General features: G+C 43.7%; 1 protein-coding gene and 1 long non-coding RNA gene across 2 annotated transcripts in view; one reads left to right on the top strand and one right to left on the bottom strand.

The window, feature by feature from the left end:
- Positions 1–2859: 2859 nt before the first annotated feature.
- Positions 2860–8829, bottom strand: HHEX (hematopoietically expressed homeobox). The gene is made up of 4 exons (XM_003994214.6): positions 8370–8829; positions 6043–6221; positions 5793–5843; positions 2860–3992 (listed from the first exon to the last, which is right to left on the bottom strand). Exons 1-4 carry the CDS (start codon positions 8731–8733, stop codon positions 3774–3776), a joined length of 813 nt encoding a protein of 270 aa, XP_003994263.1. The 5' UTR covers positions 8734–8829; the 3' UTR covers positions 2860–3773.
- Positions 8830–8963: 134 nt separating this feature from the next.
- LOC123380851 overlaps positions 8964–25054 on the top strand; it is a 40658-nt gene continuing 24567 nt past the window's right edge. Inside the window, exons 1-2 of the long non-coding RNA XR_006587171.1 lie at positions 8964–9594; positions 20945–21032. This is a non-coding gene — a long non-coding RNA (uncharacterized LOC123380851). The remainder of the gene's footprint in view (positions 9595–20944; positions 21033–25054) is intronic.

The following is a 25054-nucleotide window of genomic DNA, read 5'->3' as shown; positions in this document are numbered from 1 at the left end:
AACAAAATGCACTTCCCCCAAGTCTGAATACATTTTCTTGAATCTCTACCCTGTCTCCATTAAGTAAAATGAATATTCACAGCAATGAAACCACCACCAAAAAAAAAAAAAAAAGTTGTCAGAAATGTTGAAAGAGAATAGGTACTTTCACTATCAGAGATGGTTTCCTCTTTTCCCACAAGATGTTTTATCAGCTTTCACCCTGAGAAAACCATAAAAAGTAAGAAAAAGTAACCTTATGCAATAGTTCTCTAAATAAAATACTACACAGCAGGCTAGTCATCCCTAAAAGGGATGTTGTTTAAAGAGTCAAAGTACATCATCCAACAAAATCAATATCCTATTAAGTTAGAAAGGGTTCTGAATATCAAAGACCGACGAACTGAATAACTTAAAGTATAAGTACATGACCCAGGGGATTAATCACACACTGTCATGGTGAAATTAGGGCAATTCTTCCAATCATTAACGTTTTGCTTACAAAAATGTGCTTTTCTGTTTGTCTTTCTGCTAAATGATAACCGTTTTCAAGTTGAATCTCCTGATAAAAAGAGTTAAAAACAAGACAGGAGTTGTGCTGTAAAGGTCATACATGCTGCTTCAACATGAAATAGCCAAAAGACAAACAAATGAAAAATGCCTGGATTGTAGGAAGAATTTGTAAATATTCATTGGCAATCTTCAATGGGGCATTTTGAAAACACGTAATGCCAACCTGCGTCCTGAGAACACTGTATTTCTCCCAGTGAACATGCTCTTGATTCTTAAGAATATGTCTAGATTCAGGAGCACCTGGGTGGCTCAGTCAGTTAAGCGTTCAACTTTAGGTCAGGTCATGATCTCACAGTTCATGGGTTTGGCCCCCATATCAGGCTCTCTGCTGGCAGCACGGAGCCTGCTTAGGATTCTCTCTCTCTCTCTCTCTCTCTCTCTCTCTCTCTCTCTCTCAAAAATAAGAATTTTTTTTAAAAAGAATATGTTTAGATTCAGAACACGAGTAACTTGATGAGGGTTGGGAATAGCTTTAAACTGGAAAACACCCTGGTTTCAAGAACTGTCTACTTTAAAACAAGATTTCACCCTTCAACTTTTCTAGTGCCAATCAATACATAAGCCTGTATTTCTCTGCTTGATCATCATGATACAGTTATTCCCAAAAATAAACATTAACCAGAGGTTATCTCCGGGAGTGAAACACACACCAACTGATTTCAGGATTGCTTTAATACCATATTAGGCCCACAAGCCTCCCATTTTCCAAAACTCTGATACTGACAGTCCCTTTTTCAAATGAGACTGATTATGATCCTTGAACCTGACATGTAACCTGTCAGGCAGGGTCTGGGAGTTGGGAGCCTGCAGCTGATGGGAAGGAAGACCCTCCAATTGGAGGTCAACTTGGGGCCCCAACATTGAGAAGACACAGAGAACAGGGGGAACAATAAAGAGCTTGAAGTGAGTTGGTAACTGGGGGGTTGGAAAGGATCACGTGGATCAATTAGACCATCTTCATTCCACAGATGAGAGAACTGAGGCCGAGAACTAAAATTCCAACCCAAATTATTAAATTTCCAGGCCAATTCACACCTCTCTGCCTAAGGAACTGGTACTAATTTTCTCAGAACTGTAAATTCACAGGCAATTCCAGGAGCCTTCCTGAAATCTAAGGAGGGAGAATGTGACAACTCGCTAAAAGTCTTCACCTGAGTGCTCATGTCTAGGGAACCAGAGCCCTGGTCAGCCATGCCAGGGGTGGAGTCATTCCTTCAGGAGCCCTCAGGAGGCACCCAACTCCACAAACAACTAGAGGCCTCCACGAAGGCCCAGGCTAGAAGGAAGAGGTTTCTGGGCCTCTCCCCCAACAGGCCTCTCATCATTTTCCTGGAATGTCAGAGACCTGATGGCTCAGGTAGGCAAGCAACTGTATGCAATCCCCGGGCTAGTCAGAAACCTCAGGCCACCCTTCCTCTCAGCCCCACACCCACCCTTACCTGGGCGCTCCCATTCCCCCATCTCACAATACCCATTCCTCGGCCCTTTGGCCTCCCCTCAGCCATTAGACTCTTGCTCCCACCGGCCTAGACAAGGCCCTTCTTTCTCCTTCCTCCCTCTCAGCCATCCCACCTCCTGCTCTCACACCGACAGAAGTTACTGGAAGGGAAGCAAGTGAGAAAGGAGTGAGGGGGTATAGGTATTAGGGCCCCACCTGCTTCTACACCTTGGAACAGTGGTTCTCAAAACTCAGGCACTCCGACCAACAGCTTTGACACCACCTGAGCCCTTGTTGAAGAGCAAATCCCGCTCCCACCCAGACCTGCCAAATTATAAACTCTGTCGACGGGCCAGCAATGAGTATCAAGAAGTCTGCAGGTGCTTCTGAAGCTCGCTGAAGCTAGAGACCCGAAGCCTCGGCGCAAACTACCTCCCTGCTCTCGCCCGCCAGGCCCTCCCTCCCCCTCCGCGGACCCCCCTTACCCTGGCTCGGCCGCCTCGGGATGACGCAGTGTTGACTCACGCGGGTCAAGGACGGTGGCCCGGGCCAGGCTGGGAGCCGAGGCGAATCAATGGGGTTCGGCGGCCCCGCGCTCAGCCGCGCGGCCGACCTCGGCCCTCGCTCTTCCCGCCACCCGGCACGCCGGGGTTTCCCACCTGCAGCGCTCGGGGATCCGCGGGCGGGAGCCTCCCCCTGCGGCGACGCACGCACACCGAGCCCCTCCCCCCGCGCTCCCCCTTCCTTGGGGAAAGGCCCAAATCTGTTTCCAGGAGCCCACCCACCCGCTGCCTCGCGCAGCCCCGCGCCCAGCCCCGCGAGGCGCTTGCGTTTGTTTCCCTGGAAGTAAGAGAGGTCCGACTAGATCAGTCGTCCCACCGATGGGTTTATTTTATACACAAGTTACTCATTAAAAAAAAACACCAACAACACCACCACCACCACCGTTTTGGCCTTTTTTTTTTTACAGCGAAAAAAATTATATATACACACATTATAAACACTGTTTGATATAAAACACAGTATCTACAGTCTACTTACAGTTAATCAACTTGCTACTTCTAGTTCGTCTGTGATTAATTTTAGTCACCGACGAGTCAGTTTGTCTGCTTGATTTGTACTGTACTATTCCTTTAACACCTTGGTCATATAGGTACTTAGTGACAGTGCAAAACAAGCATTTAAGATTCTTATCAACTATTTCTCTTTGACAGAAAGAACACACACATCCCCGAGACAGAAGCTCTGAGATCACTTTGGATTTAAGGCAGCAGTATAAGAATGTAATATAAAAGTAAAGAACATTTCCTTTAAAAATATCCAAGGCTGCCTGAAATGTGGGCCCCTTTTCCAAGGCATACCTCTGGATCTGGGATGCCCTTCTGCTTTTCCATTAAGTAGGATGTAGATACAGATTGTAGAAACGTCATTCAAGAAGATCTTATTAAAATCTTTAAAGTTATAACTTAAAAATTTAACAAAAAATTCAAAAAGTACTTTTTATAAATAGAAAAAACAATTTCCTTTTTAAAAAGGGGGTGAATCTAAGCAGTGAAGAGTCCCTTCATCATTCAACCTAAAATCAGTACATAAACCATTTAAGTCAAAATTAAGATTTCAGTGTAAGTTTGCTGTTTAGCCAGTGCACCAAATATTTTGGGTTTCCAGAATACCAGAAAATTGATTCCCTTTCTCAGAGTTTTCCAGTATCGCCTATGGAGATTCTCTGTAGCAAATGTTATTCCCAAATCCAGTTTTCCGAACATGCCAATGTCTACGGTCATCATCCAGCATTAAAATAGCCTTTATCGCCCTCAATGTCCACTTCCTGATCAGAATCCTCTGAAATCTCTGACTCAAGGTCTTCCTGGGAGGCAGGGGAGGGCGAACACTGAGAGCTATCTAGAACACCTTTATTCTGCTCACTGGTCAAGTCTTGCCTTTGGTCACAAGGATTGTCCAAACTTTCCAGTTCTTCTTTTTTATTGCTTTGAGGGTTTTCCTGGATGAAAGGAATGAAAGTGAAATTGGTAGGCTCGTGAAATATGGAGGCATAAGAGACGTAGATCAGAATGTGTTTTCATTCTTTATCGTCTTTAAAATGTTTACTTTATCTATTGCTTTCAGCTATAATCTTTTTATTCAGAAAACACATATTTGTGCTTCTGTCTCACTTTAGAATAAAAGTGCCTGTCACATCAGAGAAAGATCATGCTCTTGTGAGAAAAGAACAAGCAGTCACAAATATAACTAAATGGGTTGTGTCAAATGAACACTTAGCTCCAGCCCAGACTCATGGTCTCAAGGTTCTAAGAGTTTAAGGGAGAAGGGAAATCAGATTACTACAGATACACACTATCTTCATTCTTCAAGTATTTTTAAGCCTTGCCAATTAACAGGGTCTCCCAGCCATTTAAAAACTATGAATGCTATGTAGTGAATTCAGGAGAAAGTTTCAAAATCATTAGATTGAATCCTTTTTCCTCCATTTTCTGGACTAAATTTACAAACTTATAAATGATACGGAGCAACTTAAAAAAGCATGGCAAAGGTAAAAATGCAAAACTGAAAGAATGTTGCCAACTGCAAAGGGAGACAATTCACTGCAATTTACTTAAAACCTGGAGAAAATTTCTGGAATATATATTCCCACACATTACATAGGAACCGCTATTTTAAAAATTCCTGGTAAACTGCAGTCAAATCTTTGACCAAGAACCAAATAAGTGAGTGAATTCTTAATCCTGTTTGTCTAAAATAGACATAAACACTACCAAGAAATATTATGATATATTGCTATGGTTTTTTTTAAGCAAGACTATAGAATAATATATTCACCAGGCTTGCAACTAAGTAACAAATAGATGCACAGGGTCAGAGATTGAGAAGGAATCTGCAAATTTTTAAATCATGTTAGAATAATGAAATTATGGGATATTTTCTGTTTCAAAGTGTTGTGACACCATCTGATTTTTAATGAAAAAGTTATGATTGCTAAATTTAAAAATGCACACTGCTTTCAATTTCCCCACTCGTATTACTGTTTCAAAAATATTTTATTTATTCTAAACTGTACATACACTGACAAATGAACAATACAGCAATTGTCAGATAACTATGGAGAAGACCTGCAGATTAGAACATCAAAAACAAATCTTTAGCTTTAAGTCAATAGAGGTTTTTCAAGAACTGAATTAGCCTTTACTTTTTATCGCATATTGCGTAACAAGGTCATTGGAAAAAAAAGACTGTTAGTAAGTTTCAGCTTGTATATTCTCTTACATGTCTTATATTCATTTTAAGAGCTGGCATTAGGTGGGAAATAATTTTAAACTCTTTGATATTTAATTCTTCTAAAAACAGTGCAAACAAGACTGAAAGGTGTTTATTTCCTTATATTTACCCTTGAGCTCTGCCTGGTTTTATTATGGCTGTGTAAATAAAAGAAACAATTTTCTCCCAAAGATAACTGCTTAAGTCATTTACTGTCAATTACTTTATCTTTCCTGCGTTAATTAGATAAACAACATATGGGGTTTATAAAACAATTAGCCCGGAGTTTTACTAGCCAGTGTGTGAAAACCCAAGCATAATTGATATAGGAACTGCATTAGGTGCTTTTAGCATTACTGCCACCTGAGCAACTCATCCTGAATTTCAGCAAGACTATTTGCCTTTTTAATCAAGGTGAAGAGGTTAAATAGTCTCTCAAATGACTTTTGCATACAACCCATAACAGGCTTCGCATTGAGATAACATGATAAAAATATTTATTTCCATAGAAACACAACCATGTCGATACCTGTTTTAGTCTTCTCCATTTAGCGCGACGATTCTGGAACCAGGTTTTGACCTACAGGAAAGACAGAAAGAAAACTTGCCACGAACCCAAGGCGCCTGGGGGGGTAATGGAGAAGCTGATCCGCGGCTGTCAGCGCTCCTGGCGTTAGATAGAGCGATGAGACCCGCCACAGCGCAAGGTGGCTCCAAGTCTGTCTTCCGCCCGCGACCCCCGGCCCAGGAATCGGCCCAGAGCCCACAGGCGCGCTCACCTGTCTCTCGCTGAGCTGCAGCATCTTGGCCAGACGCTTCCTCTCCGGCGGAGAGAGGTATTTCTGGGTCTCAAACTTCTTCTCCAACTCGATGGTCTGGTCGTTGGAGAACCTCACCTGGCCACCTTTCCTTTTATGCAGAGGCCTCTGCAAGAAAGGGCTCCAGAGCAGAGGTTTGCCTAGGGGAAGCGAGAGAGCAAGAGAGCCTAGGGTTAGTGGGTGACAGCCCTGGACCGGCCAGGCCCTGGGAGTGACAAAGGGGAGTAGGGGACGCAGGAGGACACTCAACCAGACATGTTCACATATGCCCACCCACCCAAGGACCCAATACGTGCCCACCAAGACACATACATACCCAGAGACAGAAACACGCAAAGTCACACACACATACGCTGCATATGCATGCAGATGACGCTTGTACACTCACAGACACAAACGGCCATCACACCCATAGCTGGATTCAAGCGCAAATCTTTTGACCCCCAAAAGAACACCCACTATAAATTGAGCTTAAAAATAAACCCTCTTGAACGAGTCGCTCTCGAATTTATACACAACTCTTCTCACTTCTAGGCCCTCTCACTTGGTGAGCCGCACTTTCCAAATACCCAGAGTCTGTCTGTGTTGGGAAGGAACCGGGCTGTTACACTACCCAAGGCGTTCCGGCCGCGGGCAGGAGCCTGCTTGGGAAGCCCTCGGGCCAGGCGCCGACTCTAGGCCGTTCCTGGAGCTTCCAATCCTAGCTCCAGGGAGCAGCGGCCTCCTCTGATTTCACACCCGGCGGCGGGGGCGGCCAGTTAAAGCTACCCCGTGGGCTATGGCAACATTTCCGTCAATGTGTTTCCTGTTGGTCTATCTCGAAAAACCCTTTGCTTCCTCCTGCGCGGTCCCAGCAGTAACCCAAGGAAACCCAGGGCGCGCTCTGTGAAAACGTTCACCCCAGGCCGTGCCCGGCTGAGGGTCCCGCTCTGGCCCCAGCAGGCGAAGACAGTCACGCCGGGGGTCACCGCCCGCACCAAACCCTCGAGGCTGGAATCAAAAATACAGTAAAATATTTTTTTAAATAAAGAACTAAAATATAATCCCCTCCAAATCTGTCTAACGATGAGAAAGGGGGGTGGAGAGCTGTGCTAGATGCCGCTTCATAAACATGAGGTCATTAAAATGTTAATTAACGAAAATGCTAGTCTGTCTCTAGGGTCCCTACAGAAGCTGCCAATAGCTGAGAGAAAATTTAAAACCCTGGTGGCCCAAGGCAAGGACCCCCCCCCCTTTCTTTATTTCCCCCTGGGCTTCAGATGCCAAAGACGCCAAAGGCCACCCGGAGTGCGGCTCACCGTTGGCTTATTTCTTAGGCCGCGCCCTGAGGGGGACAAGCCCCGAAAATACCATATGCCCTAGGTGTCCTCACTGCCTTTCCTATTCCAAAGACCTGTCAGTCAGTCCGTCCGTCCGTCCGTCCGTCCGTGGGTCTGCAGGCCTGCCCCCAAACACTGAAAGCTGGCATTGTTGGTTTGGTTTTTTTTTTTTTTTTTTTCCAGATTTTGCTTACGTCAGGCTTCAGACTAGTGCAAAACAGCCTCGGGGAAAAAAAAAGGAAGCAACTGGTTATTTTAGCTGCCATAAAGTCACATCCCACACAGAGGAAATGAACAATATCAGAAAAACGGATCCCGGCTATCAGAAGTCGAGTGTTTCCTGAATTTGTCTGTATTGAGGATGTCGATAAAATAATCAGCAGCGTGCACTACTCCGGGGGAAGGGTCTGCTTCATGCAGCCAGGAAAACACTTAACAGCTTCTGAAACCAGATTTACTCCTATCGAGAACTCAAGATTTCCTGTATGAACGGAAAGGGTCAGGCTCTTTCACTGCACAAGCTTGTTGAACCAGGTCCAGCCTCGTAACCACCCGGGCCCGGCAGCTATCCCTGCCCCATAGAGCCCGCCCGGGGCGCCTTGGCACTCCCTTCCCGGTCCCTCCAGCTAAGGGGACCCCACCCCGAGCGACACACGCGCCCCAAGACTGCCTTCGGCCACAAGCCCCCGTGGCAGCGCCAGAGGTCTCGCCCGGGCCCGCGCGCCCCGACGCCTGCAAGGTGCAGGAAAACCAATCTGAGTCATGGTGCGGTCAGCCCGGCCGCGCGCCACTGGGGCCCGCGCCTCCTGTCCCCGCGCGCGCCCGAGAGCCGCTTTTCGATCGCTTTTGCCACAACTTTCTATTGCCTCCCACTCCGCCCCCGCCGCCTCCTGGACGCTGCCACCTGCCGGGTGGCGCCTTCCTCGCCGCCGCCGCGGCTCGGCCCCGCCATGACCCGGGCCGCCTTACCCAGGGGGTCGTGGCGGAACAGGGCGTGCGTGTAGTCGTTCACCGTCCGCGGGAAGGGGTACAGAGGGCCCCCGAAGCCGCTGGATCCATAGGCGGCGGCCAGCGCGGCAGCGGAGTGGTGCGAGAAGGCGGGGTGGATCGGCGTGGGCTCGTACACCGGGGTCCGGTAGGAGGACACGAGGCTGGTGAAGGAGGAGTTGGGGGACGGCAGCGTGGGGGCGGGGGTGGGCGCGGCGGGCCCGCGGCCCAGGATGTCCTCGATGTAGAACGGCGTCGGGTGCGCCGGCTGCAACAGCGGCGTGGGCGCGTACAGCGGCACCCCCACGGCACCCGCCGCCGCCGGCCCGGGGTGTGGGTACTGCATGGCTCCGCTGCGCTCCGGCCCCTCGGAGAGCTGGCGGCCCGCGCCGCGGCGCTACATTTATCCGCGCTCCGCGCTCCCGGCGATAGGCTCTGCCGCCCACGGGGTGGGGCCGCGCTCTCTGGCCCCTTCCTGCCGCACGGCCCTGCGGCCAATGGCGCGGAGCCCCGGGAGCCGCCTCCCGCCCCCACCCTTGGCCCGCCCCCGCCGGCCGAGCTCCCCGCCCCCCGGGACGCGCTCGCTTGCAGCCTTTTAGGACCCTGCGCCCCGGTGCCCCGCTGGCCGCCGCTGTCGCTCGGGGTTCCAGGCACCCTGGTCCGGGAAGCCCTCGAAGGAAGCCCAGGGCCATGTCCGTCGTGGGAAGACACGAGGAAAATAGCGCCTGGAACACACGGACCCAAGTGGTCCCAGCCCCTGTCGGGAGGCAATTCTGCCGAAACTCGGGGGGCACTGGCCCAGGACCGGGCCCAGGGTGACAGGGGCCTGTCCCAGGCACGGAGCAGCTGGACTCGAGCCTGGCAGGCGTAGAGGCTGCTGGCAGAGCCGCGCCTTCGCAGGCCTGAGAGTACTGTCCCCGTCGGCGCGCTCGCTGGAGTAACGGTGGCACTGGCTGTTGCCCGGGGCGTCTCCGGAGCACGTATTGGGAGAGTGCCCTGAATTCCTGGGGCAGCCCCAAGGACAGAAATCCAGCCCTTAGCTGCGTCCTACTTGGGGTAAGGACGACTAGACTTCAGGGTCTCCGGGCTCGTGGCGGCTCCAGCCCCTTTCATTTGTGGGCCCCCGCACTCAGCCACTTCCGTGAGGACGCTCGCAGAAGCCGCTTCGGGGAGGAATCAAGGGAAGGCCTGGGTCTTACGGCGCCAGGTAGAATTTGTGCAGTCTTCTCCGATCCAGTGGGGTTGCTCTGTGTCCCCTATCCCCGGGTCCTGGGGTCGCAGCTGCGCGCAGCACTGCTTTCCAGTTTTGCACGTGTTTTCTATTGAATCCGTGGCTCTACCCCTTGTGGCCTCGGCTCTGTGCAGCTCCACTCGCCTGCGGGGCAAGGGGGCATTTTCTTGATTGACGCCCTCCTGCGGTCGTCACACCTCGCGGTGAGCAGTTTCTGCTAAGGTCCTCCGTTAATCGTGGAGATGCAGATTGCCCAGCTTTTTCTGTTGAGATTTTTTATTTACATCTTGGAACTATTTTCCGACTACAGCGGGGTGGCAGACGAAGGAAGAGTGGATTGGCGTCTGGTTGAGCCGAGTTCGAGTTTCACTGCGCACATTTCTGTTGAGCAATTAGTGTGTGTCAGCAGTGAACAAGACAGATGTAGTTTCTGTCCTGTAGTTTTGCCTGTCTGACGGAGGCGAGAAACAAACTTTAATGCAATGGCTTATGTGTGTGCTAGGAAGGAGAAGTACATAGTGATCTGAAACTTTACAACCGAGGGACATCACCTAGTTGGGGGAGGGGGGTTGTTAAGGGAAGGAGAGTGTTCTCCAAGGAAGTGATGTTTGCAAAGTGAGTAGTTGTCAAAGAACCTAGGGAGGGACGAATATTCCAAGTTGAAGGAGTAGCATGTGAGTGTGGTCAATGAAACTTTGGTCAAGTCATTTTCCCTGAGCTTTTCTGAAACATTTGGAACTTAGCCTAAAGGCTCCTAATCTTTTGGGGGTGGAGTCATAGGCAACTTTGAGAATCTGATGACAGGCAAAAGCTACAAGCACAGACAGACCCAGTGAGCGTAACATGCTATCATTTGAGCTAAAACATTAGGAGAGGGCAAGGATATTTATCTGTGCCTTTGCTCTAGTATGTGAACTATCTCTGGGAGAATACACAAAAAACTAGTAACATCAGCTGTCTAGGAAGAGAGAGGTGGATTTGAAGGAAGAACATGCTATATACTTGGAATATTGGGAGAACTGAACCATGTGGATGTGTGACCTATTCACAGAATAAGTAGATCCTTGAAGAAATGGCTGATTCTAGGTCTGGGGCAGGAAAAGTACAAGGTAAGCCCAAGGCACCTTGTGCTAGAAACCACAGAAAGGAGACAGACCGCCTTGATGAGTCTCCCATTGGCCAAATTTGAGGTGGTTTAAGCATCAAAAACACATTTTGGATTATAACACATTGAATATAACAGTTCAAAGTATCACTCTCTGTAGTGATTCTCAGAGAGAGAGGGATGGTGAATGGTAAAGCTGAAAGGATGCCAGCTAACAAATGTAAAACAAAAAGCTTGATAAATTCAAACATGTAATCATTCATTCAAGAAAGAATCATCTTTAGGGCTGCCTGGGTGGCCCAGTGGGTTAGATCCACTGTGGATTTCAGCTCAGGTCACAACCTCACAGTTGCTGGGGATCAAGCCCACCTTGAGCTCTAAGCTTGGTGCTGACAGTGTGGCGCCTGCTTGGGACTCTCTCTCTCCCTCTCTGTCTCTCCTCCACTCATGGGCATGCTTGCTCTCTCTCAAATAAACAAAACTTAAAAAAAAAAAAAAGTATCATCTCTCAAAGTAAATAAATAAAACTAAAAGAAAGAAATATCATCTTTGGACCAGAGCCATGGAGTGAAACATCATGGAGAATGAGGATTTTTACATCTCAGGGTATCACACCAATTGATTGGATTCTAGATTAAAGGGGGAAAAAGGCTATAAAAGACATTTTGGGAGCAATAGGGAAAAAGCGAAAATGAATTGTACACTAGATGACATTAGTAAATTAATGTTTATTGTGTTATGTGTGATATTGGTATTGTGGGTAAAATATCCTTATTCTTGGGAGGGGCAGGCTAAAGTATTTAGGTGTGAAGGGTCATGACATCTGCAACTTTCAAGTAGTTCAATACACCCAAAACATACATGCATATACACACACGTATAGATAAACAGGGTGATAAAGCAAAGTAGAAAGTTCTTCATTGGTGAGTTTAGTTGAAGCTTATACTAATGTCCATTGAACTAGTTTCAGCTTCTCTGTAGATTTGAAAGTTTCCAATATAAAACTTTTTAAAGTATGATTTCAGATGTTAAAAATGAAAGCAGTCTCATTTTTTGAAGGTAAAAATTATTTAAATTGTTTGTTAAGTCTGCATACAAGTTGCCCCTGGAAACTATCCATGGAGGGCTGTTTGAGAATCATTGGTCCCTCTGTGGTCCGCTAGGATGTTGTGCCCATTCCCCCAGTTATTATTCTCACCGCATGGCTTGATGGAGAATTCAGGCAAGTGTGCTCTTCTGTGTACCAAGGACAGAGACAGGATTTGGGGACAAAGAAAGGACAATTATTAGCTGAAGCTCAAGGGTGCCTTCAAAAGTTATGTTTGGGTCTTCAAAGATTGGGACCCGAAAGAACTAACCAGGTAACTGATTATTGTCTACTCACAACATATTTCTCCCTTGTCTTTTTCTTTTCCTGCCCCTTCCACCCAGCAAGCAATTGAGATGATTAATCTAATTTATGCAATGCCTTTACAGTAAATCACTAGCCAGCCGTCATTCTCCATCTTCAAAAATTGTATGAGTTTATAGTTTATTCTGTGCGTGACTTAGCAGCCAGCCAAAATGATGTAAATCTACAAACCTTCCAAAAATAAATACTAACATGCTAGGAAAATAATCACTGCTATAGGAAGAGGAAGCATCATCCCTTTCTTTGATTTAGCCACAGACCCTGTGAGGTAGATGGAGATCTTAAAAGGCATTGATATAACATTCCAACTCCACTACATAATGCTCACCAGCAAATTGAAGTACTTAATTCTGTTAAGCTATATAACACTACCTCTTCTAAATCCAGTCGTCAGATCCATGTTCATTTTGCTATGGTTAAAAAAAAAAAAATTACAACCACATTTGTGAATGTCACATTTATTGAACTACATAATTTTTAATATCACTTGTGTAGGTTTTATAGTTTGTTTTATTGTTTTAAAAGTCATTTGGGGCTCTAAAAGAACTAGATTTTTCCGAAGTTGTCCTTATAATTTTTTTTTCACACAGTCAGAACTAATAAAACAAAACTGTTATAGCTATTTAATTCAAAATCTCTTGGAGTTTCAATATTTTTTCTCTGCTGGATACTAAAACCAATAAAGCTACATGAGATTTTAATTATATTCTGAATTAAACAAGACCCTCTCCAAAAATTTGGCACCATTTATTTTAGTCACTGCTATTATAAAAGAGACCAAACTTTGTAGGAAGGGAAGGTGGGTCTCACCTCTAATTTATCTAGTAAAAACTTAGGTAATTCTTTTTTCCAACTTCTTTTGTTTTTAACAGATATTTAGTAAGTGAATTAAGAGAAATAAACTTTACAAATAAGCAAGTGCAACTTATTTTCAATAATTACACATAGAGGTCAAACTTCAAATTAGCTACAGCTTGAAAGCATCTATGGATTTTATGATAGCAGTTTGGTCCCCTTTTTAAGTTTGTTTATTTATTTGGGGGTGGGGGGGAAGAACTGAGAGAGAGGGAGTGAGAGGATCTCGAGCAGATTCCCTGCTATCAGCATGGAACCCAACCATGGGGCTTGATCCCATAAACTGTGAGATTATGACCTGAGCCGAAATCAAGAGTCAGATGCATAACTGGCTGAGCCACAATTTGGTTCTATTTTTACTTACACTGAAAGTTTTATTACCTTCAAGTGCTGGGATGACTAAATCATTTATTAAATCACATATCAAATCATTGTATTATTACATTTAATTAAAACTTGACAAAATCTAATTACTTAGTGTTTTAAGGCTTTAGTAACTTGCAGAATACTAATGTTACTAGATACAAATGTCTCATCTGCATCATGGATGGGATCAGAGCTCTGGAACACATAGGCAGTAATCACCATGATACCGACCCAGTGATGTCTATATTTCACATATTATACCGTACTTAGCACTGTAATGTGGATGTACTGATCAAGAACGGTTTGATGAAGCTTATGCTGTTTATTTGCTCAGTTAAAAAAGTGATGAAGCACTCAATAATAAAATAATAAAAAGATAACCCCGTTTTTTTAAATGCAAAAGATCTGATTAGACATTTCTCCAAAGAAGATATACAAATAGCCAATAAGCACATGAAAAACTATTCTATGTCACTACTTATCAGGGATATACAAATCAAAACCACAATAAGGTGCTACTTCATACCCACCAGGGTAGCTATAATAATTTTTTTTAATCAAAAAATAGCAAATGTTGGCAAGGTTGTGGAGATGCAGAATCCTCAGACATTGCTAGTGGCAATGTAAAATGAAGCAGCTGCTTTGGAAAACAATCTGACAGTGTCTGAAAAGTTTATAAATCTTTTATTATTTCTTCTTTTGTGAGAGAGAGAGAGAGAGAGGGAGAATCCTGAGCAGGCTTCATGCTCAGTGCAGAGCTCCATGTAATGCTCAATCCCAGGACCCTGGTATCACAACCTGAGCTGAAACCAAGAGCCACCCCCAAAAAAAGTTTAAAAATAAAGTTACCATATGATCCAGTGATTCCACTCCTAGACACATACCCAAGAAATGAAAATATATGTCTGCACAAAAACTTGTACACAAATGTTCATAGCGGGATTATAAAACCCAAAAAGTGGAAACAACCCAAATGTCCATCAACCTACAAATGGGTAAATAAAACATGGTGCATCCTAGCAATGGAATAATATTTGGCAATAAAAATGAATGAAGTACTAGTGATACATGCTGCAACACGGATGACCTTTGTAAACATTTTCCCTGTCACGCGCCTTTATTAACTGATATTTTTACCAGTGTTATTGAGAAATGGTTGACATACATCGATTGTATAAGTTTAAGACATACAGCATGATGATTTGATAAACATATATTGTGAAATGGTTACCACAATAGGTTCAGGGAACAGCAATCTTCTCATATAGGTACAATAAAAAGAAAAGAAGAAAATATTCCCCTTGTGATGAAAACTCTTAAGATTTACCCCCTTAACGACTTGCTATATCATACAGTATTGTTAGCTATAGTCATCATGATGTACATTGCATTCCTAGCACCTATTTATTTTATTTTTTAATTTACATCCAAGTTGGTTAGCATATAGTGCAGTAATGATTTCAGAAGTAGAATCCAGTGATTCATCCCCTACATATAATACCCAGTGCTCATCGCAACAAGTGCCCCCCTTAATGCCCCTCGCCCACTGAGCTAATCCCCCCACCGAAAACCCCTCCAGCAATCCTCCGTTTGTTCTCTGTATTTAAGAGTCTCTTATGTTTTGTCCCCCTCCCTTGTTTTATATTATTTTTGCTTCCCTTCCCTTATGTTCATCTGTTTTGTATCTTAAATTCCTCATATGAGGGAAGCCATATGATATTTGTCTTTCTCTGACTGATTTCTCTTAGCATTATACACTCTATTTCCAGCGAGTACTTATTTATCTTATAACTAGGATTTTGTACCTTTTAAACATCTTCCTCCAATTCCCTCTCCCCCCACCCCCTACGTCTGATAGACACAAGTCTGATCTTTCTCTTAGAGTTGTTTTTGGGGTTTTTTGGTTTAGATTCAACATGTAAGTGGGATCATGCAATATTTCTCTTTCCTTGTCAGACTTATTTCACTTAGCATAATGCCTCCAAGGTCCACTCATCTTGTCACAGAACTACGATTTCCTTTTTTTTTTTTTTTTTAACATTTGTTTATTTTTGAGAGACAGAGAGAGAGCACAAGCAGGGGAGGGGCAGAGAGAGAGGGAGACACAGAATCTGAAGCAGGCTCCAGGCTCTGAACTGTCAGCACAGAGCCTGATGCAGGGCTCGAACCCATGAACTGCGAGATCATGACCTGAGCCAAAGTTGGAGGCTTAATCGACTGAGCCACTCAGGCGCCTCTCGATTTCCTTATTTTTTTGGTAGCTGCATAATATTCCATATATTTATATATTCATCCATTTATGGACACTTAAGTTGTTTCCATGTCTTGGCTATTGTAAATAATGCTGCTGGGAACATCATGAGCATCATGAGCATGTGCAGACATCTTTTTCAGTTAGGGTTTTTGTTATCTTTGGATATATCCCAGAAGTGGAATTGCTGGATCATATGGTAGTTCTATTTTAAATTTTTTAAGGATCCTTCATACTGTTTTCCATAGTAGCTGCACCAATCTGCATTCCCACCAACAGTGTATAAGGGTTCCCTTTTCTCCATATTTATGCCAACATTTGTTGTCTCTTCTCTTTTTTATGATGGTCATTCTAACAGGCATGAGGTGATAATCCCACTGTGGTTTTAATTTGCATTCTCCTAATGACTAATGATGTTGAGCACCTTCTCATGTACTGGTTTTTGAGGGTTTTTTTTAAGTTTATTTATTTATTTTGAGAGAGAGAGTGTGTGGAAGAGGGGTAGAGAGAGGGAGAGAATCTCAAACAGGTTACAGGCTGTCACAGCAGAGCTGGACTCAGGGCTTGAACTAATGATCTGCAAGATCATGACCTGAGCTGAAATCAAGAGTCAGACACTTACTGGGGTGTCTGGGGGCTCAGTTGGTTAAGCATCTGACTTCAGCTCAGGTGATGATCTCATGGTTCATGGGCCCGAGCCCCACGTTGGGGGTCTGTGCTGAAAGTTCAGAGCCTGGAGCCTGATTTGGACTCTGTCTCCTCTCTCTCTGCCCCTCCCCTGCTCATGCTCTGTCTCTCTATCTCTCAAAAATAAAAAAAAAACATTAAAAAAAAAAAGTCAAACACTTAACCAACTAAGCCACCCAGGCACCCCTCATGCACTGTTATCCTTTCATGTATCTTCTTTGTAGAAATGTCTTTTCAGGATCTCTGCTCATTTTTAAAGTGGGTTATTTGTTTTGTTATTGAATTGTATGAATTCTTTCTATGTTTTTGATATTAACCCTAATCAGATATATGATTTGCAAACATACTTTGCCCATTCCACAAAGTGTGCTTTCACTTTGTTAATAATTTATTTTGCTTTTTAGTTTGATGTAGTCCCACTTGTTTATTTTTTATTTTGTTTCTTTGCAAACACTTTGCTATGTGAAAGAAGCCAAACACAAACATCCCTGATGAACATAGATGCAAAAGTCCTCAACAAAATACCAACAAACCAAATTCAATAATACATTTAAAATATCATTCACCATGATCAAGTACAATTTATTGTAATATATTGCAAACATGGTTCAATATTCGCATATCAACAGGATACATCACTTCAGAAAGAAAAAGGGTAAGAATCATATGATCATTTCAATAGCTGTAGAAAAAGCATTTGACAAAGAACAACATCCATTCATGACAAAAATTCTCAACAAAGTACACTTAGAGGAAACATACCTCAACATAATAAAAGCCTTATATGAAAAACCCACAGCTAACATCATCCTCAATGGGGAAAAACTGAGAGCATTTCCCCTAAGATTAGGAACAAGACAAAGATGTTCACTCTTACCACTTTTATCCAATGTAGTAATGGAAGTCCTAGCCACAGCAATCAGACAAAAGCAAAAATAAACTTTTGGGACTACAAAAGCTTCTGCACAGCAAAGGAAATAACAAAACTAAAAAGCAACTTATGGAATGGCTGAAGATATGTTTTTTAAATGTTTATTTATTTATTTTGAGAGTGCACACAGGTGTGTGAGAGCAGGGGGAGGAGGAGAGAAAAGGAGAGAGAGCATCACAAGCAAGCTCCATGCTGCCAGTACAGAGCCCAACATGGAGCTTGATGTCACAAACCATAAGATCATGACCTGAGCCAAAACCAAGAGTCAGGTGCGTAACCAACTGAGCCACCCAGGTGCCCCTGAGCGAAGATATTTGTAAAATGATGTATCCGGTAAAGATTTAGTATCCAAAATATATAAAGAACTTATAAAACTCAACACCCAAAAACTAAGTAATCCAATTTAAAAATGGGCAGAAGTTGGGGCATCTGAGTGGCTCAGTTGGTTGGGCATCTGACTCTGGCTTAGGTCATGATCTCATGGTTTATGAGTTTGAGCCCCACATTGGGCTCTCTGCTGTCAGCACAGAGCCTGCTTTGGATTCTCTGTTCCCCTCTCCCTGCCCCTCCCCTGCTCAAGCTGTATCTCAAAAACAAATAAAACATTTTTTTAAAAATTTTAATTAAAAAAAAGAAACCAAACAAATGAGCAAAGGGGAATAAAAAGAGAGAGATAAACCAAGAAATAGACTTTTTGAAAAGAGAGAGAGAAAGCATGAACTGGGGAGGGGCAGAGGGAAAGGAAGAGAGAGAATCCTAAGCAGGCTCCACATCCAGGGCCAAGCCCGATGTGGGGCTCTATCCCATGACCATGAGATCATGACCTAAGCAGAAATCGTGAGTCAGAGGCTCAACCGATTGAGCCACCCAAAGTGCCCCAAGAAACAGACTTTTAATTATAGAGAACAAACTGATGGTTACCAGAGGGTAGGTGGGGGTGGGGGTGGGGTGGGGTGGGGTGATGAGGATTAAAGAGTACACTTATGATGAGCACAGAGTAATGAATAGAATTGTTGAATCACTTTATTGTACACCTGAAACAAATATAGCACTGTATGTTAACTATACTGGAATTAAAATTAAAAACTTTAAAAAATTAAAAAAATAGAAAACAAGGAAAAAGAACTTTCAGAGGGAATGAGGATAAGAGCAGGAATCATAGCAATTGCTATGGAGTTTCTGTGGTGGCAGTAGCTGTGAAATGACAGGAGTCAGAATGAAAAGCAGCATCTTCTATGCGCGGTGGCTCGTGGCACCGAGCCATAGTTTGGCACCCTTCTCTTTCATGGTCTTGGGAGCAATGATTGTGGAAAAGAAGCAGAAGAGTGTCACACGTGGAGGTGATAGAAGGCCAGCCACAAAATGAGTATCCTCTCATTGTTTTCTACCTTATTATACCTCCAAGGCTGAAAGTCTAGAACGCTTTTGCTGCATTTTGATAGTCCAGCAGATAGATAATAGCTCCATTTTATAGATGAGAAGTAGGCTTAGAGAAGGTAAACAATTTGTACAAAGGCACAGAGCTAATAAACGAAGCAAGGATTTAATCTCAGATATGATTTTTTTTTAATGATTATTTATTTTGTTAGAGAGAGAGAACAAGCAGGGGAGGGGCAGAGAGGGAGGGAAAGAGAACTCCAAGCAGGCTCTGCCCTGTCAGCACAGAGCCCGACATGGAGCTCCATCTCACATGAGATCATGACCTGAGGTGAAGTCAAGAGTTGGAGGCTTAACGAACTGAGCCACCTAGGCACCCCTCAGATACGATTCTTTCTTCTTTTTTTTTTAAGTTGATTTACTTATTTTGAGAAAGAGAGACAGACAGAGCAAGTGCTGAAGAGGCAGAGAGAGAGGGAGAGAGAATCCTAAGCAGGCTCTGCACCATCAGTTCAGAGCCCAATGTGGGGCTCAAACTGATGAACCATGAGATCATGATCTGAGCTGAATTCAGACACTTAACTGACTGAGCCACCCAGGTGCCCCCCTCAGATATGATTCTTAAACAAGAATTTTCTGTGATAAGCAATGGTAATGTATACGAGTACTATTTTTTTTTTTTAATTTATTTATTTGAGTGGGGGACAAAGAGACAGGAGAGAGAGTCCCAAGCAGGCTCTGGGCTGTCAGCACTGAGTCTCATGTGGAGCTCAATCTCACGAACTCTGAGATCATGACCTGAGCCAAAATCAAGAATCAGATGCTTAACCAGCTGAACCACCCAGGCGCCCCAATAATTGCACTGTTATTTCAAGCTCCATATATTTCAAATATTTCAATTATAGTTTAATTATCCAATGTTTTATTTTATTTTTTTTTAATTTTTTTTTAAGTTTATTTATTTTTGAGACAGAGAGAGACAGAGCATGAACAGGGGAGGGTCAGAGAGAGAGGGAGACACAGAATCGGAAGCAGGCTCCAGGCTCTGAGCCATCAGCCCAGAGCCCGACGCAGGGCTCGAACTCACGGACCGCGAGATCGTGACCTGAGCCGAAGTCGGACGCTCAACCGACTGAGCCACCCAGGTGCCCCCCAGTGTTTTATTTTAAAATAAGTCATAGGCACTTCTTACATAAAGGATAAGAAATAGGCTTATTATTTGTCGTTACCAAAAATTCAGGAAAAGATTATTAGGCTTATCGATTCTATTCCCATTGATAAAAAGAAAAATCAGAGTGATTCTAAAAGGGTAGCTTGATTTTGTTTTCACTATCCTAGTTTTGAGTTATCCAACCAAGTGATATATAATTCAGTGAGAAAATAACAAAAGACATTTAAAAATTTTCTTTAATGTTTATTCTTGAGAAGAGACAGAGTGTGAACAGGGGAGGGGCAGAGAGAGAGGGAGACAAAATCTGAAGTAGGTTCCAGCCTCTGAGCTGTCAGCACAGAGCCCGACGTGGGGCTCGAACCCATGAACTGTGAGATCGTGACCTGAGCTGAAGTCGGATGCTTAACCGACTGAGCCACCCACGCGCCCCAACAAAAGACATTTTTTTTTTTAATTTTTTTTTCAACGTTTATTTATTTTTGGGACAGAGAGAGACAGAGCATGAACGGGGGAGGGGCAGAGAGAGAGGGAGACACAGAATCAGAAACAGGCTCCAGGCTCTGAGCCATCAGCCCAGAGCCTGACGCGGGGCTCGAACTCACGGACCGCGAGATCGTGACCTGGCTGAAGTCGGACGCTTAACCGACTGCGCCACCCAGGCGCCCCCCAACAAAAGACATTTAAAATAATATTTTTAATAGAATGTCTATGAAGTATTTTCATGTTTTTCTCTTCTTTCTCTTCCTCTTTGGGAGAAAATGTCCCAAGGGACATCTGCTACTGATACTCCTGCTGACCAAAAGTCACTTATTTCATCAGACAATATGCCAAGCCTAGGTATGGCAACAAGGTTTTAAATTTCCTTCAAAACGAAAGCTTTTTGGGGCGCCTGGGTGGCTCAGTCGGTTAAGCGGCCGACTTCGGCCCAGGTCATGATCTCGCGGTCCGTGAGTTCGAGCCCCGCGTCGGGCTCTGTGCTGACAGCTCAGAGCCTGGAGCCTGTTTCAGATTCTGTGTCTCCCTCTCTCTGACCCTCCCCCGTTCATGCTTTGTCTCTGTCTCAAAAATAAAATAAACATTAAAAAAAAAAAAAAAAAAGCTTTTGAATAAGGAGGTCAGATTAAACCTAAGGAGATATCAGATTAAATTCTTATTTTCCTCGGTCTCTTCAGGTTCACATTGGGGAAGTATTTTGAAGACATAGAAGGTGACCAGAAAGACTAGAAAAGACTTTTGGCTGCCAAGGGGCAAAAAGAAATGGTAAGTCAACATACAACAATTTTAATAAGAATAGAATAGGAACCAAATAGGCACACATTTGAAAAGGAAATCTCGGGGCGCCTAAGTGGCTCAGTCGGTTAAGCGGCCGACTTCAGCTCGGGTCATGATTTTGCAGTCTGCAAGTTCGAGCCCCGCGTCCAGCTGTGCTGACAGCTCAGAGCCTGGAGCCTGTTTCGGATTCTGTGTCTCCCTCTCTCTGACCCTCCCCCATTCGTGCTCTGTCTCTCTCTGTCTCAAAAACAAATAAACGTTAAAAAAAATTTTTTTTGAAAAGGAAATCTCTCTTGAACTCAGTCCACTATTTGTCTGACACGTTGGACAATGTTAATGCGAGATTACACAGATTCTGCTCCCACCTAAGACATAGAAATCTGTCAAAGAAAAAATGAGATAAACTACACAACTTTTCTTGAGCATATCAGAGAGCTAAGGTCTCAGGGCAGCTGAGTTCTGTCAGGAAAGACAGGACTTCCTAAGGAGAGACAAGGATGAGCAGTAGCTGACCTGTGGTAGAGCCTGTGAGGAGGAGACACCAGGTACCATGGAAACATGTAAGAAGTCAGCTAAAATTTTAAACAAATTGCCAAAGGCTTAATATGAGCCAACAAGAAAGTATAGAATCTCTAGGAAGTGCAGACACAGTGGGAATTTGCACCCACTAGCAGGCTCTTCACAGACTTTACCAGGTGCTCAAGAGAGTCTGGAGGCTGGGCAGAAGACCAGAGACAGCCTATATCCATGATGCAGGCCTGGGAAGGGAGGAGCCTTCACTACATGAGAGGCATGGAGCCCAGACCCTTCTTCCTTATAGACAAAAGCCACAGGGAGAAGGGCAGCACCATCCTGGCTCCTGGGGAACAGGTAAAGACCACTGTGATTGAGATAAAGGTGAAAACAAACACACAAACAGAAAACCTCCACTCCTAGCGGTGGGGCACGACACTCTTCCCTGCAAAGAAAGGGCCAAAGATATGGTCAGAGTTTGGCGACCTCAGAGAGGGACGGGATCACTGAGAAAGCCCAACTCCCCTAAGACATGGGACACAGGGCCTGCTTAGAAGTAAGGCTGGACCTGCCCGACAGAAAACCCTCCTCAACCTCCACCCCAGCCAACAAACCCCAGGAATCAGGGCATAGCATCCTTCCCAAGGCAGAAGGGCAAAAATATGCTTAGAGACTCTTCCATGGCTCAGGCACACAGGGAAGGCTGAAAGTGGAGAATAGAGCAGAAATATTGAGAAAAGCCCTCCAGCAACTTAGCTCCCTGCCCTCCCCCCATTACAAGTACTGAAAGCCAAAATTCTAGAGAAAATTTTGAAGGCATCCAGAGAAAGAAGACATTAAATGCAGAAAAGCAAAGATAGGAATTACCTACCAGCCCTCTTGTTAGAAACTGCAACCAGAAGATAAGAGTGGCATCTTTAAAGCGCTGAAAGAAAATAACTATCAACCCAGAAATCTAGACCCAATGAAATATCTTTCAAAAATGACAAAACAGAGAATTATTTAGAAACCAAAAACTGACAGAATTCATCACCAGCAGTCCTGTACTATAAGAAATGTTCGAGGAATTTCTTTAAGCAAGAGAAATATATATGGCATTGTAAACAAATAAATGGATTTACAAAAACAAGTGATCTCTGGAAATGGCTAAAATGAAAATAAATAGGAAGACATTCTTTCTCTTATTTTTTATCTAAAAGATAAATGACACTCATTTAAAAAAATATAGTAGTAATGCGTTGTAGTTCTATTGCAAATATAAAAATAAAATGGAAACAACCAGAAAAGATGAGAAATAATTAAAAGTATGCTGTTGTTTGGTTCTTAAACTATACTTGCATCAGCATAATGTTTTTGAAAGTAAACTGATTAATTCAAGATGTATATTGCAAACCTTTGGACAACAACTAAACAGAAGTTTAATGGCAATAAAATAGATTCATAACAACATTTAATTAATTCTAAACGAGGAAAAAGGAACAAAGAACAGAGGAAACAAAACAACCAGCAAGATTATATATTTAAGACCAATAATTAAATGTAAGCGTTCTAAATAAGCTAATTAAAAGACAGATTGTCAAGGGCATCTGCATGGCTCAGTTGGTGGAGTATCCGACTCTTGATTTAGGTTCAGGTCATGATCCCAGGGTAATGGATGTGAGCCCCACATCAGGCTCCCCACTTTCTTAAGGTGGAAGATCACTAACTCAGACAGGTGCAATGTTAACTATGGTTGCTGCTTATTTTCAACAAATGCCCCCAGGAAGAAGGCTATATTCACTGAGCAAGGTCAGAGTCAGGTCAAATAAAGACAAGTCCTGTGAATAGTGGGGGTCTCCAGAGAATTGCCAGATAGGTCAAATAATGACAGTTATTTGAGAATGGTGTTTTCAGGAAGCTCCAAACCTATTCTACGCCAGCCAGTGGCTGCTAGGCTACTGGTTTTCACTATGATCGTGGGTTTTCAAGGCTAGTAAGAAGCTGGGGAGAGTGATGAGAATAGGTCAAGTTAAAATCCCACAAAGCTCATCATTCTAACCAAAATATAGCCTTTAAAAAAATAAAAAATAAATGCTCCTTGGATTATTCCAAGCCTTTGGTTTATTACAAGAATTCTAAAAAATTTTTCTCTTGACAGATTTTCTGTCTCCTTGCTTTTATGGAGGACTGTTTTCAGAGGACCTTACTCTCCCATTCCCACTGACTTTACCTTATTCATTACTTTGAAGCTATCATTCCATTGTCTGCTTCCTTTCTTTCTACTGCAAAGTCAGCTGTCAGCCTAATTGTTTTTCCTAGTAATGTCTTTTTTTTTTCTAGTTACGTATAAGACTTTTTCTTTATTGTTGGCTTTTAGCTGTTTGACTATGGTGTACCTAGGTGTGACTTTATATTCACCCTGCTTGAGATTTACAGAGCCTGAGTCATTCTCTCTTCTTCCTTTGGAGGCTCTAATTACATGTATGTTAGATCTTTTCACCATACTGTTTCTTTTGTTTCTGTGTTTTTGTCTTGTTATGTCTAGTGTAGCTATTTTCTTCTAACCCATCATCCACTTTTAAAAACCCCCTTTAGGGGCACCTGTGTGGCTCAGTTGGTTAAGCATCTGACTCTTGGTTTCAGCTCAGGTCATGATGTCACGGTTCATGAGTTCAAGCCCCGCACTGGGCTTCTCACTGGCAATGCAGAGCCTGCTTGGGATTCTTTCTCTCTCTCCTCTCTCTGCCCCTCCCTTCCTCACTCGTGCACATGCGCTCTCACTTTCTCTCTCTCTCTCTCTCTCTCTCTCTCTCTCTCAAAATAAACTTAAAAAAAATCACAAACAGAGGCACCTGGGTGGCTTATTCAGTTAAGCTTCCGACTTTGGCTCAGGTCATGATTTTGTGGTTCACAAGTTCAAGCCCTGCATTGGGCTCTGTGCTGACAGCTGAGCCTGGAACCTGCTTCAGGTTCTGTGTCTTCCTCTGTCTCTGCCCCTCCCCCACTCATGTTCTGTTTCTCCCTCAAAAATAAACATTAAAAAAATTAAAACAAACTCGGCAATCAAAAAGAATGAAATCTTGTCATTTGCAACTATGTGGATGGAACTGGAGGGTATTATGTTAAGCGAAATTAGTCAGCAAAAGACAAATATATGACTTCACTCACATGAGGGCTTTTAAGATACAAAACAGATGAGCGTAAGGGAAGGGAAGCAAAAATAATATAAAAACAGGGAGGGGGACAAAACATAAAAGACTCTTAAATATAGAGAACAGAGAGTTCTCTTAAATATAGAGAACAGGAGGGCTTGTGGGAGGAGGGATAGTCTAAATGAGTAAGGGGCATTAAGGAATCTACTCCTGAAATCATTGTTGCACCATATGCTAACTAACTTGTATGTAAATTAAACAATAAGGGGCACCTTGGTGGCTTAGTCGGTTGAGCATCTGACTTCAGCTCAGGTCATGATCTCAGTCTGTGAGTTCGAGACCCCGTCGGGCTGTGTGCTGACAGCT

Source organism: Felis catus, chromosome D2, assembly GCF_018350175.1.
Source record: "Felis catus isolate Fca126 chromosome D2, F.catus_Fca126_mat1.0, whole genome shotgun sequence".
Classification (NCBI taxonomy): domain Eukaryota; kingdom Metazoa; phylum Chordata; class Mammalia; order Carnivora; family Felidae; genus Felis; species Felis catus.
The sequence above is the reverse complement of the archived record's forward strand: the minus strand, read 5'-3'. Positions and strand labels throughout refer to the sequence as shown.

Coding starts and splice junctions, on each gene's coding strand:
- HHEX (XM_003994214.6), bottom strand. CDS start 8,733: ATGCAGTACCCACACCCCGGGCCGGCGGCGGCGGGTGCCGTGGGGGTG. Junction 6,222..8,369: donor GTTCCGCCACGACCCCCTGG/GTAAGGCGGCCC, acceptor CGCTTCCCCTAG/GCAAACCTCTGCTCTGGAGC. Junction 3,993..5,792: donor AATGGAGAAGACTAAAACAG/GTATCGACATGG, acceptor CCTTTCATCCAG/GAAAACCCTCAAAGCAATAA.